Genomic DNA, 17499 nt, shown 5'->3' with positions numbered 1-17499 from the left:
GCAAGATGGAAATAATTACCTGGGGTCCAAGCCACACAGTGCCACACGGCTGCATTGGGACAAACAATTCGTTATCGATTCGACGCACTTCCGCACCCTCTATAATCACATCTCTAGACGGACGGGCAGACAGACAGACAGACGGACGGGCGGGCGGCTGGCGCACAGTGGGCTAGAAGACCGGTGGAGGCGGCAAAAAACTCCAGACGCGTTTTGAGCTCCAGAATCGCTAAATGAGACTCGGACCGAGCGTGTGACCCCATCAACGGGTTGTTCTTCGAACGAGGAATCCATTGGTGGGGTCACACGTTCGGCTTGAGTCCTGCTTAGCGACTCTGGAGCTCAAAACGCGTCTAGACTCTTAGCCGCCTCTACCGGTCTGCTGGCCCACTGTGCGGCGGACCGCTGTGGATCTCGCGGTGTATTTCACCACTCGGTGCCTGCCTGCACTGCGTGCGCCGCGTGCAGTAAGCCACATTCCTGCAGCGAACGAGCTGTAGGCAATTTGAGCACTCGGATTGCCCGGCGCGGCAATAATTTAATTGTCAACAGTGTACCGGCGCTGTACCAACAGTGTACCGTACAGCCGCGCCACGACGGGGCCCGCGGTCCGGCCGAGCCGAGAGAGGGAAAAGGGGGGGGGGGGGATTCGGAGCCGGGCCGGTGCCCCCGCCCCCTTTCCGGAGCCCAGCGAACCGCACACATTTTGAACATTCTTAACTCGAGTGCGAGAACGTGTTGCGTCCACACTTTCGTTTGCCGATCCGCTGGAGCGCTGGAGTCCTGGAGTCGCTGGAGGATGGCGAGGCGCTAACGCGCCCACCGGACCGATTCTCGCTCTGTCTCCCTCGCACTCACGGGGCGCCCCGTAAGGGTGCGAGAGAGACAGAGCAAGTCGCTCGGCAAGCCGCGGGGCCCGCCAAGCTCGCCGTTTTCACGGCCAGTTTGTGCCGTGGGTCGCGCTTGGCTGCGGCGACTCTGTCTCTCTCGCACCCCTGCGGCCCTGCGAGGCGCCCCCTGAGTGCGACGGAGACAGAGCGACGCCGCTGTTCGGAATCGGCCCGCTAATTGTGGCAAACGCCTCTATTGTATACGACTACGACACGGAGACGGAGGCCGCAAGGCACCGCAAGGCCGCGCCGAGCTTGTTTGAGAGAAAAATTACTAGTGGATTAGCCTCCGCACTGTTAAAAGACCGTCGAGTCGAATCGACGAGGTTCTAGAATTTCGTTTTAGGGTGCCCAGCTACTCCAATCTGTGTGTTACCATCACGGTTGTGGTGTGGGTGCCTCGTAATCAAAAGTAGAGGAATAGCTGCTGGATAGCCATCAGTAATAGTTGCCTTCCAACAAATTGGATCTCGTGTTATCGGCCGCCAAAACATCGTTTTCAAATTGGAATTTCGAGTGCAATTCTACCGATCGTTGTCCTTTCCAGTGTTTAACCGCTCTGTGTTTCTGTTGCAGCAGGATGCCAGTGCGGTAGCGACGCCTCGGCGCGCCGGTGGCGCCGAGCAAGCCCCTTCGCCATGAAGAGGCTGCTGGCGCTCGGCGTCGTCCCACTGCTCGTCGTCGGCGTCCTCGGCGTCCTCGGCGTCGGCGCGGAGCATGTCCGCGACCTGGAGGTGTCGGAGGGCGCGCCCGTCGGCACGCGCGTCGGCTACATCGGCGACGGCGGCGACGTGGCGGGGCCGCCGTACCTGGTGGTGCCCGTGCCGGGCAGCCCCGTCGACGCCGACCTGGCCATCGACCAGTCGACGGGCGAGATCCGCACGCGCGTGCGCCTGGACCGCGAGACGCGCGCGTCGTACTCGCTGGTGGCCATCCCCAACAGCGGCGAGAACGTGCGCGTGGTGGTGCGCGTCCGTGACGAGAACGACAACGCCCCCACCTTCCCCACGCCCGTCATGAACATCGAGTTCCCGGAGAACACCCCCCGGGACGTGAAGCGCACGCTGCAGCCCGCCAAGGACCCCGACCTGGGCGCCTTCTCCACGCAGAAGTACTCCATCGTGTCCGGCAACGTCAACAACGCCTTCAAGCTGAGCTCGCACGAGGAGCGCGACGGCGTGCTGTACCTGGACCTGCAGATCCACGGCATCCTGGACCGCGAGACTACCGCCTTCTACAGCCTGCTCATCGAGGCGGTGGACGGCGGCAGCCCGCCGCTTCGCGGCACCATGACGGTCAACATCACCATCCTGGACGTGAACGACAACCAGCCGCTGTTCAACCAGAGCCGCTACTTCGCGACGGTGCCCGAGAACGCCACGGTGGGCACGGGCGTGCTGCAGGTGTTCGCGACAGACGCGGACGCGGGCGTCAACGGCCAGGTGGAGTACTCCATCAACCGGCGGCAGTCGGACAAGGGCGCCATGTTCCGCATCGACGCTGCCACGGGGCAGATCGCTGTCAACCGGCCGCTCGACTTCGAGACCAAGCAGGTCCACGAGCTGGTGGTGGTGGCCAGGGACCACGGGCTGCAGCCCCTGGAGACCACGGCCTTCGTGTCCATCAGCGTGATCGACGTCAACGACAACCAGCCCACCATCAACCTCATCTTCCTGAGCGACGACGCCACCCCTAAGATCTCCGAGTCCGCGCAGCCGGGCGAGTTCGTGGCGCGCATCTCGGTGCACGACCCGGACAGCAAGTCGGAGTACTCGCCGACGGAGCACGTGAACGTCACCCTGGAGGGCGGCGACGGCTGCTTCGGCCTCGCCAACCGCGACAACATCATCTACCTGGTGATCGTGGCTCTGCCGCTGGACCGCGAGGCGCGCCCCAACTACACCCTGAGCGTGGTGGCCTCGGACGGCGGCACGCCGCCCCTGCACGCCTCCAGGACCTTCCACCTGCGCGTCACCGACGTCAACGACAACGCGCCCGAGTTCACGCAGCCGGAGTACGCCGCCAGCGTGCTGGAGGTGGCCGAGCCGGGCACATCCGTGGCGCGCGTCCACGCCACCGATCGCGACGAGGGCGTCAATGCCGAGGTCACCTACTCGCTGGCGGAGACCCCCGACTCGCACTCGGGCTGGTTCCAGGTGGACGCCGTCTCGGGCGTGGTCAGCCTGCGCGCGCACGTGGACTGCGAGACAGACCCGCAGCCCAAGCTGCTCGTCGTGGCCACGGACCGCGGCGAGCCGCCCTTGTCCTCCACCGCCACGGTGGTCGTCACCATCCACGACGTCAACGACAACGAGCCCATCTTCGACCAGAGCTTCTACAACGTGACCGTCGCCGAGAACGAGGCCCGCGGCTGCTCCATCCTCAAGGTTAGTCGCCACACCAGGATGTGGAGCCATCTCCATCGAAAATGTTAGAAGTGTTGACCCCTTTCTGGGGGAGGCGCGGCGCGGCTAGGCGCGTTAAAAAATGAAGTGCTGTGCCGCCACGGCGGCGGCGAAAGACCGCCAAGACTGCGAGAGGATGTGCAGTGGGCGCAAAAAACGCGACGGAGGATATGAAATTACTCAGTTTACGCTCAGGCCGGCCATTCTAATGAGAAGCGAAGCAGTAAAAGTCGGCGAGTCGGACCCAACAGAAAACCGCGAAAGCTTTTCCGCCTGCCACGCAGTGATGCGCGCTGAATTTCGATTTCCAGGCGTCGAGGAGGGGGAGGCACAGTGGGCCAGAAGACCGGTGGAGGCGGCCAAAATTCTAGACGCGTTTTGAGCTCCAGAGTCGCTAAACAGGACTCCAACCGAACGTGTGACCCTACCAATGGATTCCTCTTTCGCAGAGCAATCCATTGATAGGGTCACACGTTCGGCTCGAGTCCCACTTAGTAGCGACTCTGGAGCTCAAAATGCGGCTAGAATTTTGGCCGCCTCCACCGGTCTTCTGGCCCACTGTGGGAGGGGGAAGGCCCGCGTGTCTCGGTGCCGTCGCACCCACCCGCTAGGTACCAATTGGGCACCGGCTAAGTACCCATCAGCACTCGCACCCTACCGGGCACCCGGTACCCCAGGGCTGACAGGCAGACGGGCAGGCAGACAGACGGACAGAAGACGGACGGACGGACGGAGAGACTGACGGTTGTTTGTCAGACTTACTTACTGACAGTGCGGGGCCGCGCGTACCTGGGGCGAAATTCCAGATTTCGGGTGTGTGCGTGCGTCGGGTGCACACGTGAAAAAGTCGATTCGGAAATGGAAGTTGCATCCAATGGTTTCGGGAAGCGCTTGAAATTTCGATCAGGGCGGCCAATTTGGGGGAACCTCCCTGGAGACCACGGTTTGTGTCAAAAGCAGGCACGAATTGGATTGAAATTTGATTATTTCGATGAGGTGTGCTTTGTACACGGAAAGCACAGCGCATGCGGTGCAGGCTAGGCCTGGTGGAGGCCAGTGCCTCATGACGGTCTTGGGCTGCGCGGCGACGCGGTCCCCGAGTGCATTGTTGCATGCCTGCATCGCCTGGCGCTGCGCTGCGCTGGGCTGCGCTGGGTCCCCGCCGCAGGCCGATTCCGTCGCTCTGTCTCTCTCGCACCCCGAAGGGACGGGCGGGGCTGGCCGCGAGTGCGAGGGAGACGGAGCGACGAGAGTCTGAGCCACTGGATTACTTCTTGTGCCGCTGCTGCACCGCGCGCCGCACCGCGCTGCCGCTTGCGCCCTGGCAGGCTGGCACTGCCTCGCCACTGCCCTGGCCGGGTCGATGGCCGGGCTGGCTGTCCAGGCCGTCCAGGCCGTCCCAGCAAGGCGAGGCGACTCCCCGGCGGGGCGGGGCGGGGCGGCAGCCGGCGGCAGTCCAAACCCAAACCGTCAAGGCACCGGCTTGCCGCGCCGGGCCGTGGGCCTGCACGCCCTGCACGTCAACCAAATGCATGCGCCTTTCTTCGCCGTCTTCGCCGTCTTCGCCGCACCGACGACTCACGGGGTTATTATTATTAAATCGGACCGGTATTCGAACCCCGGACCCCGCCACGTCCCCGCACCAAATGCCACGGAACGCCGTGGAACGCCGTGGAACTGACGAACCAGCGGCCTGGACCGCCTTTCGGCCGCTTCCAGAACGGCATTACTTCGGACGCACAGTGGGCTAGAAGACCGGTGGAGGCGGCCAAAACTCTAGACGCTTTTTGAGCATCAGAGTTACTAAATGAGACTCGAACGGAACGTGTGGCCCCACCAATGGATTCCTCGTTCGGAGAGCAATCCATTGGTGGGGTCACACGTGCGATTCGAGTTCCGTTGAGCGACTCTGGAGCTCAAAACGCGTCTGGAGTTTTGGCCGCGCCTCCGCCGGTCCTCTGGCCCACTGTACGACGTGCTGAATGTTTCAGTCACAACTGTGATAGGACGGACTGTCTGTGACTGGGCCGTCTGTGACGAGGCCGACGAGGCTAGGCGGCATGTCAACGTCCAGGTGGCGGAGCCCCGTCACCCGTTGGCGGTGAAAGGAGTGGGGTGGCGTCGCCGCTATTCGCCTTTATGGCCCACGTCGTCTGCACCACATACACACTCACGCACACACACGCACACACGCACACACTCACACGCACACACTCACGCACACACGCGCACACACAGGCTTCGCCGCGCACATTCCCCGTCTAGCAGGTGGGCTTACACATTTTCTCAATCAACGCGCTCGGCGTTGAATTTGATTCAGGGAGTGAGTCACGAATGCGGGTAGCCCGCCCCGCTACGTCGCGCCGCGCCACGCCACGCCACGCCACGCCACGCCGTGCCACGCCCGGAGCGACCCGGAGTCCGTCTTGATGCGGCCCACATCTCACCGGCAGAAAACAACAAAAACATGAGCCAGCCAAACATAAGGTTGGAGTTTGACGTGGCTCGCGCATGGAGGAGTACGGCCTGGCCCGGCCTTCGCAAGCAATACATAGGCGCACTGTCCGTCTTGCGGCTCCACCACTGAAAAATTGGTCGTCGCTTTATGAAGGATCTATGAAAAATGGAGTGGCCACTTCAGATTTTGCCAGTGGCCTAGCAGCCGCGTCGCGTACGTACTTGCAGCGTAGCGTCACTCTGTCGGCCGCGCGCTGCCAGCAGTGCCAAGCCGTTGCACAAGACTCGCCCCGACGGTTAAGGCTCAGTGAGCGAGAAACATGGGGCAGGTTTGCGAGGGCCCCGGCAGGCCCCGGCAAGGCCCCGGCAGGCAGGCAGGCCCCCTGATGAACCGAAATGATTTATTTGTCGCGAGATTTCTCGTCCCTTTGACATGTCGAGTGTCGAAACGGGGCGAGCGCGTGCACTGTCAATGCTTGTCTGTGGGCCGCGACACACTTGGGGTTAGGTCAGGCGACAAAGACACAGTGGGCCAGAAGACCGGCGGGGGCGGTCAAAATCCCGGGCGCGTTTTGAGGCTAAGAGTCGCTAAATGGGACTCGAACCGGACGTGTGACCCCACCGATGGATTGCTCTCCGAGCGAGGAATCCATTGGTCACACGTTCGGTTCGAGTGCCATTTAGCGACTCTGGAGCTCAAAGCGCCGTCCGGAGTTTTGGCCCACTGTGCGCGTACTTCAGGCGACCTTTTGCAACTCGCGGCCCGTTTGTGGCAGAACGGTGAGAGATTTGGCGCGGCGTAAGGCGAGCCGCGCGGTCCGGTCGGGTCAGTGGAGCTGCAGTGGAGCTGCAGTGGAGCTGCAGTGGAGCTGCAGTGGAGCTGCAGTGGAGCTGCAGTGGAGCTGCAGTGGAGCTGCAGTGGAGCTGCAGTGGAGCTGCAGTGGAGCTGCAGTGGAGCTGCAGTGGAGCTGCAGTGGAGCTGCAGTGGAGCTGCAGTGGAGCTGCAGTGGAGCTGCAGTGGAGCTGCAGTGGAGCTGCAGTGGAGCTGCAGTGGAGCTGCAGTGGAGCTGCAGTGGAGTGAGGCGGCGCGCGGAGCACCGCGGAGCACGGAGCGCCGTACGCAACAGGCGCCACGGCGCGCCAGCAGCTGGACTAGTACACTGCCAGGCCGCGAGACGTGCTTACAGTGCAACGCCACCCATTTCTGACTTGGAAAGTCGGTTTTCATAAACTAGCAAAAGGGCGTCCGCGGTTGCGGTCGCCCGCTTATTTGGAACATCTTACCGGTGTTGTTTTTCATTTTGGGGAACGTTTGTCCGGAGGGCTTTTGCACAACGACAGGTGTGGCACGATTGCCCAACCGTTTAATGTTTGTTAAAATACCCGCCACGCCTCGGCGGGGAGGAGGTCTCTCTCTCTCTCTCTCTCTCTCTCTCTCTCTCTCTCTCTCTCTCTCTCTCTCTCTCCCCCCCTCTCTCTCTCTCTCTCTCTCTCTGACACGCGTTGATTGATTACACCGCACGCCCCTCCACACGCGGATGACACTGTGTTTCTAGAACACGCCGGCGAGCCTCTAGGATTTATTGAACCGAAACAAAACGACGAAAACGCCCAGGGGTGGGTGACGAGACGAGCTCCAGGGTTCAAAAAAGAGTTTAATAGGGGGAGAGGAGAGAGAGAGAGAGAGAGAGAGAGAGAGAGAGAGAGAGAGAGAGAGAGAGAGAGAGAGAGAGAGAGAGCTTCGGCGCTCGTCCCATTCAGATGTGTGTCCGCGGAAACCGCGAGCGCAGCGCGTTGATTTCGTCGAGTCGGTTTTGGCTCAGCGTACTACTGGCGGGGTGGGGCGGGGCGGGGCGGGGCGGGGCGGGGCGGGGCGGGGCGGGGTTGCGGTGCACCGCAGACCCAGGCGCGAGGTGGCGTCCCATCATGGCGCCGTCTCGAGACTTGAAAGTCATTCCCATTACGGCGAATCTCACGGCGAGGCGGCGCCTGCCTGCCTTCCTCCGTCACCCTCTGCCCCCTGATCGACTTCCGGCCGCGAGGGTTTCAGTATTTGACCCCAGTTGGAGCGCCGGGGCGCCTGGTTTGTCTGTTGGGTCTTTTTAAGTCTGTTTGTCTGTTTGGACGTCAGTCTGTGCCTGTCTGTCTGCCTGTCTTTCTGTCTGTCTGTCTTTCTGTCTGTCTTTCTGTCTGTCTTTCTGTCTAGTCTGTCTGTCTGTCGGTTTGTTTCCAGCTTCCGACACGGAAGAATGCCGGTGCATCGCACTTGTCAAACAGACTCGGCGGGGATGTTTTCGTCCTGCAATTGACGCCGTACTCTTTGGTCGGCTCTTCCCCGGGCGTTTGCTTTTGCCGCTGACCCGTCCGCCCTGCCCGGCCCCGCCCGGCCCTGCCGATCGCTGTGCACTTTTACTACCGCGAAGCAAAGTGCTGGAGAAAGTGCTGCCCTGTGGCGTCGCGTCAGCAAAGCGTCAGCACACTGCAGTGACATGCATCTGTGATGATGATGATTCGGGCATTGTTTACTGTCGCGGACATGAAGCGAATCAGAGGGGAGAGCGCGGGGGAGAGCTCGCGAATCATTCTGAGCACATGCAAGGGAAAGACCTGAGTTCGTTTGATGAAAGATGAGTACCAGTACGTAAATTGCGAACTATTTTCTTGTGAGCTTCCTCAACGTACTTTGTAAGCAACTTCAATTTTCCTTGTCAAGGTTCTTTTCAGCAAAATTCACTGCAAGACTTTTTGAGTGGAGGGTTTTCAGAGTGAGAAGAGGGGACCAATATTTAAATCGTGAGGCTTCCCTCCTCTTCTCTGTGTGTCTGTCTGCCTGTCTGTACAGTACAGTGTAGGCCGTTGCTCTATGACTCTCATAACGCGCGCTGTGCCGCTGGTCCATTCGCGCCCTAACGCTAATCGGAAAGAGCCGCATCCGCCTCCTCATTCTCTCTCTCTCTCTCTCTCTCTCTCTCTCTCTCTCTCTCTCTCTCTCTCTCTCTCTCTCTCTTTCTCCCCCCCCCCCTCTCTCTCTCTCTCTCTCTCTCTCTCTCTCTCTCTCCCTCCCTCCCTCTCTCTCTCTCTCTCTCTCCCCTTCCCTCCCCCTCTCTCCCTTTTTCTCCCTCTCTTTACTCTCTTCTCTCTTCCCCCTCACAGTTGGTTTTATTGTTGACGCGCGAATAGAAATCACAATGCTATGACCAAACAACTTCTAGTCAGGGCCCACGTTTCCCTATTTATTTTTCGGAGTATACTACAACATTGTAAAAATTGTTTTATGTGCTTGTCAAAGGTCCCGAGTCCAGCAAATTATTTCTAAAGAATTCTCTTGATCTCAGCCCAAGCGTCTTTCAAGATCGTTCCGTTTGCACGCATTGCCACTGCCCCCCTTGTTCTTCGTGGCCGCTAAGCGTCGCGGCAACCTGGCAACCTAACCCGACCTAACCTCACCGTACCTCACGTGCTGTACCGGCCGAAAAGGTGGTTACCCTGCACGCGTACCCACTGTATCATCCGCCGTGACCCACATCTTTGCGCGCCGTCGTGTCGGAGTCCCACAGGTGGTGGCCATAGGGTTGCCACCCGATTGCCGCTGCTGCCATAGAGTTGCCACTAGACACTTCAAATTATTTGTAAGAATTTGACTCAAAACTTTGAGTCAAATTCAGGTTACGATGGGCACACGGGCGCAGAGCGTTACCAAATTTGATCAACTTTTGCTCACATGATGTCGCATGTGACCTTTTTCTGTCTCTTCTCTTCTCGTTTCTAAACCTCTGAGTGTGCCGACGCGTGTAGATCCTATGCGGCCGCCATGCTGCCGCGAAGGCGAGGCAGTGGCGTGGCGCGGCGGTCAGTTATCGCTGTCGCATTCACAATTCATTAAAGCCCCATTATAAGCGCGCTGAGCGAATTGACAGCGGCATGCTCCCTCCCCCCTCCTCCTTCCTCTCCTTATCGCGCGGCCGTCTGCTCATAAAGTTGCCGGCGTGTGGGTGCGTGCGTGTCGTCCTCTTTTTCGGCCGCGAAATACGGCCCGCCGAAAAGAATCTTGATTCCTGGGAGAAAATCCGTCGCCGACCCGTTTCCGGACCAAAACAAACGGACAAGGATGCAACAACAAATGTCATGAATTTGGAAGTCCCGCCTTTGCTGAAGCACTAGCTCGATTCCGAACTGCGGTTCTCTCTCTCTCTCTCTCTCTCTCTCTCTCTCTCTCTCTCTCTCTCTCTGAAATGAAATTTGGCAAGTCGTGGCGACGCGCAGAGGAAAAGGACACTCGCGTCGCGTTCCCCCGCTGCAAATGCGCGCACGTTCACACACACACACACACACACACACACACACACACGAAGACGCACCCGCATTTTCTCTCTTTTCACTGCTTGTCTTTTCTTTCTCTTTCTCGTGCATCCACGTCGGTCTTCCTGCCGCGGTGGAGGAGGGATTCGGAACCCCGATGCGGCGATCCGCTTTTGTTTCCGAGGTTTTCGGGGTCTGGTTTGCAGTGGTTTGCAGGCGTGTGACGTCACGCTCGTTTTGAGTGCGAATAGTGGCACGTTCGCCAGAATACAATGCCGCGTTTGTTGGAATGTGACCTATGACCTCGCGCGGCAAGGGGTTCGTACGCGCACGGTGAGGATGGTTCCTGGTTTTTCCAGGAACTCCCTGAAAATGGCCTATGTCTCCACCATATAGGCTTCTCGGAATACGAGGAAACCGTCCTACACTCTACAAAAAATGTCCTGTCAACGCCGTTAATTTATTACCAATGTTTGCTGTTATGCAATTCACGGCGTTTGCTGTGAACTAGTTCACGGCGTTCACTGTGATCTCGGTTACAGTGTTCACTGTGATCTGGCCACAGTAAACGCCGTGAATTGGAGCCTGATTTGCAGTACTTCGGTGCTCATCGGCGTCAAACTCACAGTGTTTACTGGGGACCAGATCACAGTGAACACCGCGAACAAGATCACAGTGAATCCCGTGAGCAGATCACAGTAAACGCTGTGAATTGACCTACAGTGAAAACTGGTAATAAATTAACGGCATTTACAGGACATTTTTGGTAGAGTGTAGGGACCTCTCGGCTTGGGACTGCGAGGACTGACCACTATGCGTTTCCAGAGGAACCCTCCAAAGGAATCCCTCATGCCCGTCAGAGTATAGGTCGTTCCCTAAGGCCGACCGAGGGTCCCTCCGGCCCCGAAAGGCTCCCGGAGCGGTCCTGGCGGTCCTGGCGGTCCTGGCGGTCGGCCTGCCGGACCCCGTCCGCCCCGCCCCGCGCCCCGCCCTGGTCTTGCCCTGGTCTTGCCCTGGTCTTGCCTGGCTCTGGCAGTCGGAGCGGCAACGCCGCCGCGAGACCGGCCCGGCCAGACGACATGAAATATGGCTATCCTCATCACTGCCCCCCCCCCCTCTCTCTGGTTTTTCGGGGCGAAGCAGCGCGCGCCCGCCGCCCTCCCCACTGCCCTGCAGTGCCCTGCACGCGGGCCGCGCGGCCACGCGGGTAGGTTCTTGACCTTGCCCCTGAATTGGTCGGTCACAAATTCTCGGATTATCTGACCCACAACGACGGAACGCACCCGAGCGTCCCGTTGGTCCCCGTTGGTCCCCGTTGGTCCCCTTTGGTCCCGGTGCACCTCCTCCCCCGCCAGTGCGCCGCCTGCGCCGCCGGTCCAGGACCGCCCATCCAATGGCAGGTTTTGTGCCTCTTGCACTCGCGAACACCGTTGTGTGGAATCGTATCTCCCGGCTTTGCACACATTCCAAGGCCGCGTGCAGTCTGAAAACAATTACCCGATTTTTTCATGGCTTTTCTAGCGCTGTAGCCGCCGAATTTGAGCTACTGTAGTCACTGCGGACTGGAGCTGGTACACTAGAAGCTATGCGCCCCGCGAGGGAACCGAAAAAAAAAGTTGGAGCCCTCATGGCTGCGTCTTTGACAGGGTTCATGACGGGTTCCTGTGTGCGAGGCAGGCTCATGAGCCCAGCTCACGTCACGTGGTCACGGGCGTAGCTTGGAATAAATCAGTTTCTTTTGTATGCCTCACCTGATCACGGATGCATGGACACTCTGATGTAAGTCCCACCCTCTCCTTTTTTGTCAAGCTTCGTCAGAGCTTCTTGCAGTAGCAGCAGTCAAGACACCTATTTTCCACTTGGGGGACAGGATGAGGATGGCAGATTTTTGAGTGTCATCAGCTGAAAGTTGCTACGCTTAACCAAACTTTTGCCGAGTTGTGCCACCACTACCACCACACAGCAGTGAGGACTGGGCATTTTTCCATTCATGTTTTTTTCCATCCTGTGCTGCTGCTGTGGTTCTTCGACTTGATGCATAGGCCAACCGTAGAATCGTTCGACGTATTGATGTTTTTTTTTCTTCCTCTTCTCTCTCTCTCTCTCTCTCTCTCTCTCTCTCTCTCTCTCTCTCTCTCTCTCTCTCTCTCTCTCTCTTCCTATTTCGCCTTTTGCGCGCCTGTCTGGCCGGTGTGAATGGCTCAGTCAAACCGGCTAATAAGGCTCCAGCAGGCTGCCTCTCTCGCACGCATGCGGCGTCCTGCGAGGAGTGCGAGGTCCGCGAGGGGTGCGAGGGAGACAGAGACGTGACACTGTTCGGTATCGACCCGCGGGGCCGGCGTGTTTTTTTTCTGTAAGTTAGGCCGCTTGGACTATACTCGCGCAGTCGGTCAGCCACGCGACGCCCCCGCAGATTGTGCCAGGTGGTCCGTCAAATACGCTCAAATCAGCCTAACTTGGGGAAAACGAACGCGCTTTTGCTGCCCCGCGCGTGCAAGTCTCCGCAGAGGATGCCGGCCGCGCCGCCGCGCCGCGAGAACCTCGCACGCCTTGTCATGCGATACGCGCAGCTCGGCCGCGTCGCAGTTATGAAAAATGGCCGAAAAAGCGTTTTTGTGTTTGTTCATTTACGGAAATGCAATTAAAAGTGGGGTTATTTGTCGCCCGAGACGAGCCAATCCGGCTCGCCCATTCTATTTGTAAAATGAGGCGGCTTATCTTATCGGCGCGTGTGTGCGGGAGTGTGTGAGTGAGTACGTGTGTTGCTGTGTTGACCGCTGCGGCCGCGCAAACTGGCGAGCATTATACGCGAGAAACGCCGGGAAATTCAATAAATATTAAAATGAACCCCCCCTCTCGCGGCCCTCGCGGCCGCCCCCTCCCCCTTCAATATAAAAATAATTGCCCGGGGCTATTCATATTAATTGATACGGGACTGGAAGCAGGCAGCGAATAAATGAGAGGGCGGGGTGCGAGAGAGAGAGAGAGAGAGAGAGAGAGAGAGAGAGAGAGAGAGAGAGAGAGAGAGAGAGAGGGAGAGGGAGAGAGGGAGAGAGGGAGAGGGAGGTAGGGAGAGGGAGAGAGAGAGACTGGGAGCTGACGTGCCCGGCTAGGAATCTTGTCCTCGGCTTGTTTCGGACCGCCTGTTCCTTTTCCCAGCCCCTGGAGTGTCCGCGGGCCGCAGGGTCACCGCGCGAGCTTTTCCGACCGTGCGCGCTTTTCCGGGAAAGTGGGTTTCTTTCACGTTTATAAACGTAGAAAAGTCATTCCCTCTCTGGACTAGGTCGTCGGTCTCTTGCTCTGCACGCGTACCATGTGGTCACGAGAGAGAGAGAGAGAGAGAGAGAGAGAGAGAGAGAGAGAGAGAGAGAGAGAGAGAGAGAGAGGTGGGGGGATGCTAAGCAATGCTGGACTTAAGCGCCATTTGTAGTCATCCGTAGTCAGCATGCCCCGCTTGACGGACCTGTGCTTACTTTCAGCTCGAGCAAAAAGACAAAAAAAATTGCAATAATAAAATCAAGAGAAAGAGTTGAGAAAAAAAATAACAAGTGCACTCCTCTCCACGACGCAATTGAATGTTGATGATGTTCGATGGGGTGCGGCACAGTCTCTCGTTTCTTACCGCGCCTCTCTAGCGTCCCGACGAAAGGACGGACGCAACTAGCATGAGTGGGCCGAGAAAAAGAGCCGAGACAATACATAAACATCGAGGTCGACGGACAAAGCGCCTGACGAGCTGGGGTAGGCAACCCGCCGCGGAGCGCTCTGCGACGGGACTGCCTACCTCGCAGGCGATTGCCATTGCGATTAACGGCTGGACCAATGATCTCTCTCTCTCTCTCTCTCTCTCTCTCTCTCTCTCTCTCTCTCTCTCTCTCTCTCTCTCTCCGCTTTCGCCGGCTGGAAGCCCCAAAAGGACCGCGGGTGATTCCTCGCAGTGCCGGGCCGGCCGAGCTATTGCTGGTATTGCATTGTACTCCGACCGCGGCGCGCCGCGGCGTTTGAATACACTCGTATCTCGGAGGCGCGAGCCCCGCCAGCCCCGCGAGGCGCGCATTTGTAGGCATACTGCCGGCTGAAAGTCGTCGCTCTGTCTCTCTCGCCCCTTTGGGGCGGCCCGTGAGTGCGAGAGAGACAGAGCGAGGCGGCACTGCGATTGGCGCGCCGCCTTACTGTTGGCGCCGAGGCGACTCCACTCGAAACGTCTCAAGTCTGCTCCTCAACAAACACAACTTAGCGCAGGAAACAAAAGGTGAACTGTCGAAATCAACTGAACTTTTTATTTTCGTTTACTTTCCTCTTTTGGTTGGACAGTGATGTGGTGAAGACGGAGACTTCTGGATCAATTGCCCCGTTGCTGCCGCGAAGGCACAGGCGACTGCTTAGCGAGCTATCGCAAATCCCTATCTGGAGATTGCTCTAGTTCTGTCGAACTCACCCCCCCTCTCTTTCTTTCTCTTTCTGATTTCACGCATTCGTGCTCTCTCGACCCCCCTGCTCCGCCGAAAGCACCCGACAACGTCGCAACGTGGGGAAAAAATAACGTGAAATAAATAAAATTGTGGAGCGTCAAAAGTCCCGCACATTGCGCAATGCGTGCGCCACTTTTATTTGTCCGTCGAATGAGAAAGTTGTTTTTCATCGCTCTATTTCGCTCAGTCAGCCTCCGAGGCTCTCCGAGGCGTGAGCGTGACCTTTGGCAGCGGACGGGCGGACGGACAGACAGACAGGCGGACAGACAGGCACGCAGGCACGCACGCAGCAAAGGAGGTTTCTACGCCTTTTCTCATCGCACGAATCTAATCACTAATTATTTTCTCCGGGTGCTTGCCAATAACCCTTGCACTAATTACGAAGACTTTTCGATCCGCGGGATGAAGCTACGCCTTGAACGGCGCGCCCCTCGGCCACGACCACCGTTATCGGTTCGTAAGTCCGACTCGACCTGAGTTCGGAGTGTACACTGTATCTACGCGAATCGCGCCTCCAGCCCCGCCGGCCCCGCTGCGGCAATCTTTGCCAGATTCCTGGAGAATTTATAATGGATCTGGGGGTCGATTTTCCGGTGCCGTGGCTTCGCTCGAGATTGCTCCCGAAGTGCTGGCCGTGCTGGCTCCGTTCCCAGAGGATGACGCCGCCCTCGCGGTTCACGCAATTTGCGTCACTTCCGCCGATAATCTGTATCGTAAATTTTGAAGGAAAAAAAAACATGTTTATACATTTTGTAAGTGTTTTGCTCCTCTAGAACACTGGTGTTTGTTGTAGCATTTGTTGGTGGGCCAGAGAAAGCAGGGATCGCGTGTAAAGGCACCGCGCTGCGCCCAGCCCCGCCCCGCCCCGCCCGTCACTTCCGGATCGGTTGTCATTCAGACCCCCATTTATATCGTGTCACGATCGAGAAGGCACACCGTCCGTACACGCGTCCGGAAGGCCGAACGGCGGCGGGAAATTCAAAGTCCGAGGCGAGAAGGCGCGTGAAATGGTCAAGTCGGCTCGTACGAAACCGCACGGCGTTGCATGGCGCCTGCGAGGCGCCGTGCTGCGGTTTGCCGCCGTCTGTCTCTCTCGCACACGCGGGGCCTTCCGCAGCGGAGCGAGAGAGACAGAGTCTAGTGAGAAAGTCCCCCCTCCCATTTTCCCGACGCGTTGGTTTCTCAGGGGGAATTTATCCGTGGCTGCCTGCACTAGATTGCCATGCACTGTGGCGGCGCCCCGCCCCGCCTCGTCCAGGCAGGCGCCCTGAAAGCGAAATCATTCGCCTTCCAGTGCTGCGTTTGCTTTTACTCATTTTCACAAAATGAAGTCCATCTCCGAACACAAGTGATTCCTCGTCACTTTTGCTCTAGACAGACGGGCAGACAGTCGGGCAGACAGACGGGAGGGGTCTGTTGTTGCGCAAAGTGTGTGCGCGCGGGCGGGCCCTCTTGAATATATTGGAGCACACTATGCCGCGAAGAAACTTGATGAAAATGGCGGGGGGGGGGGGGGCTGGCGTGGTCACGGTGGCATGCAAATGCTGTACGCTTTGTTGTTGTTGTTGTTGCATGTAATAGTGACTAGCCCCCGCGTCCGCGGACCTCTGCGGCGGTACCGTGTGTAGACACACACACACACACACACGCACGCACGCAGCGTACACTGTGGTCCAGATGCGGCGGGTCGTGGGGCGAATTCCCGTGCCGGAGAGTATAATAGTTTATACACGCAAAGAGAAAACTTTGCAATGCGTTGCGCTTGCCGGCCGCGTACGCACTATGTAGAGGCGGGGGAGGAGGGTGGGGCGACGAGCGAGCCGGACACATCCAGAAACATTTACTTGAAGCATTCAAGCGATTATGCAATAACATTTTGCATATTTTGGTGGCGTAGCCTTCACCACCGCGCGCTCTCCCGACTCTATCACTCCGCGTCGTCGCTGGCCGCGTCCGCTGCGGCGCTACTGCCACCACACCGCTAACGCCACCGACTGGACTTGTAGTGTAGTGCCTGGCCGCCGCTGGCCGCGCTGCACAGTGACACGCCACTGGCTCCCATAATTCCAAGAGACGGTGACAGATCCGAGGACATCAGGCTCCACCGAGTCTATTACCGCCAAGGTGCGAAAGGATTACTGTGTGTGTGTGCGTGTGTGCGTGTGTGCGTGCGCCACTGCGTGGTAGTAGAGTGTGTCGTTCATGTTGAGAGGAGGCAGAAAACACACACAGAGTCTCTCTGTCACACTCACAAACACACCTACACAGCCTCAGCGGCTTCCCGTCGAACAGTGGTGTTTGGCGGGTCGCCTAACCCACCTGAACACGCCGTGCTCTCAAGCTCTCAAAAAATTTTAAATTTGTGCTCGGTCAGAGCGGCGGGGATTTGAACCCGCGCCCAGTGAGCCGCGCTGTCGCGAAATGGTTGCGTCATTGCGCGATTACGTTACGCTCTGCGGGCTGTGCACGCCGGGTTATTACAATACAGTATCGATGATGAGGGGAGGGAGGGAGGGAAGGAGCAGGCCACACCGGAGAGTGGCCTCTGGGATCGGGATCGCATCACTGCATAGGTAACTGGCTTGTGGGCAGGAGTGGCGGCGCGTGGCCCCGGGGGGGGGGGGGGGCACTGGTCAATAGCTGCGGTGCGCATGGGAAGCGTCGTCACCCCACACTGTATTCTAGGGCATGTGCCGAGAATCTGGACCAGTCCGCCTTGACGACTTGAGACCGGGGTTTGCGTTTTTGTCCACTGCGGTCTGTTGGCATTTGACGAAAAACGATAAATACGAAACGAAAATAATGTGACTTTGAGTCTTCTGCGCGAGGCAAACAACTGTCCAATCTCTCCTCCATGGGCCATGACTGGCGAATCTCTTCCGCTGGACTATTCCATCCGTATGGACGACACGGCGACCGAGTTCACGCGTGGCCGGAAGGGGCGTGAAGGTGCGGCGGCGTGGACAGCGGTGCGGC

The 17499-nt window shown here is 58.5% G+C and overlaps 1 protein-coding gene across 1 annotated transcript in view; it reads left to right on the top strand.

Moving 5' to 3' along the window:
- Nucleotides 1-1588: 1588 nt before the first annotated feature.
- Nucleotides 1589-17499, top strand: part of LOC117654464 (protein dachsous) — a gene marked incomplete at its 5' end in the record, with an annotated part of 72923 nt that continues 57012 nt past the window's right edge. Inside the window, one exon of the mRNA XM_034401108.1 lies at nt 1589-3277. Within this exon, the coding sequence (XP_034256999.1) occupies nt 1589-3277 (1689 nt within the window). The remainder of the gene's footprint in view (nt 3278-17499) is intronic.

The sequence above is a fragment of the Thrips palmi genome, unplaced genomic scaffold, assembly GCF_012932325.1.
Source record: "Thrips palmi isolate BJ-2018 unplaced genomic scaffold, TpBJ-2018v1 HiC_scaffold_10, whole genome shotgun sequence".
NCBI lineage: Eukaryota > Metazoa > Arthropoda > Insecta > Thysanoptera > Thripidae > Thrips > Thrips palmi.
The sequence above is the reverse complement of the archived record's forward strand: the minus strand, read 5'-3'. Positions and strand labels throughout refer to the sequence as shown.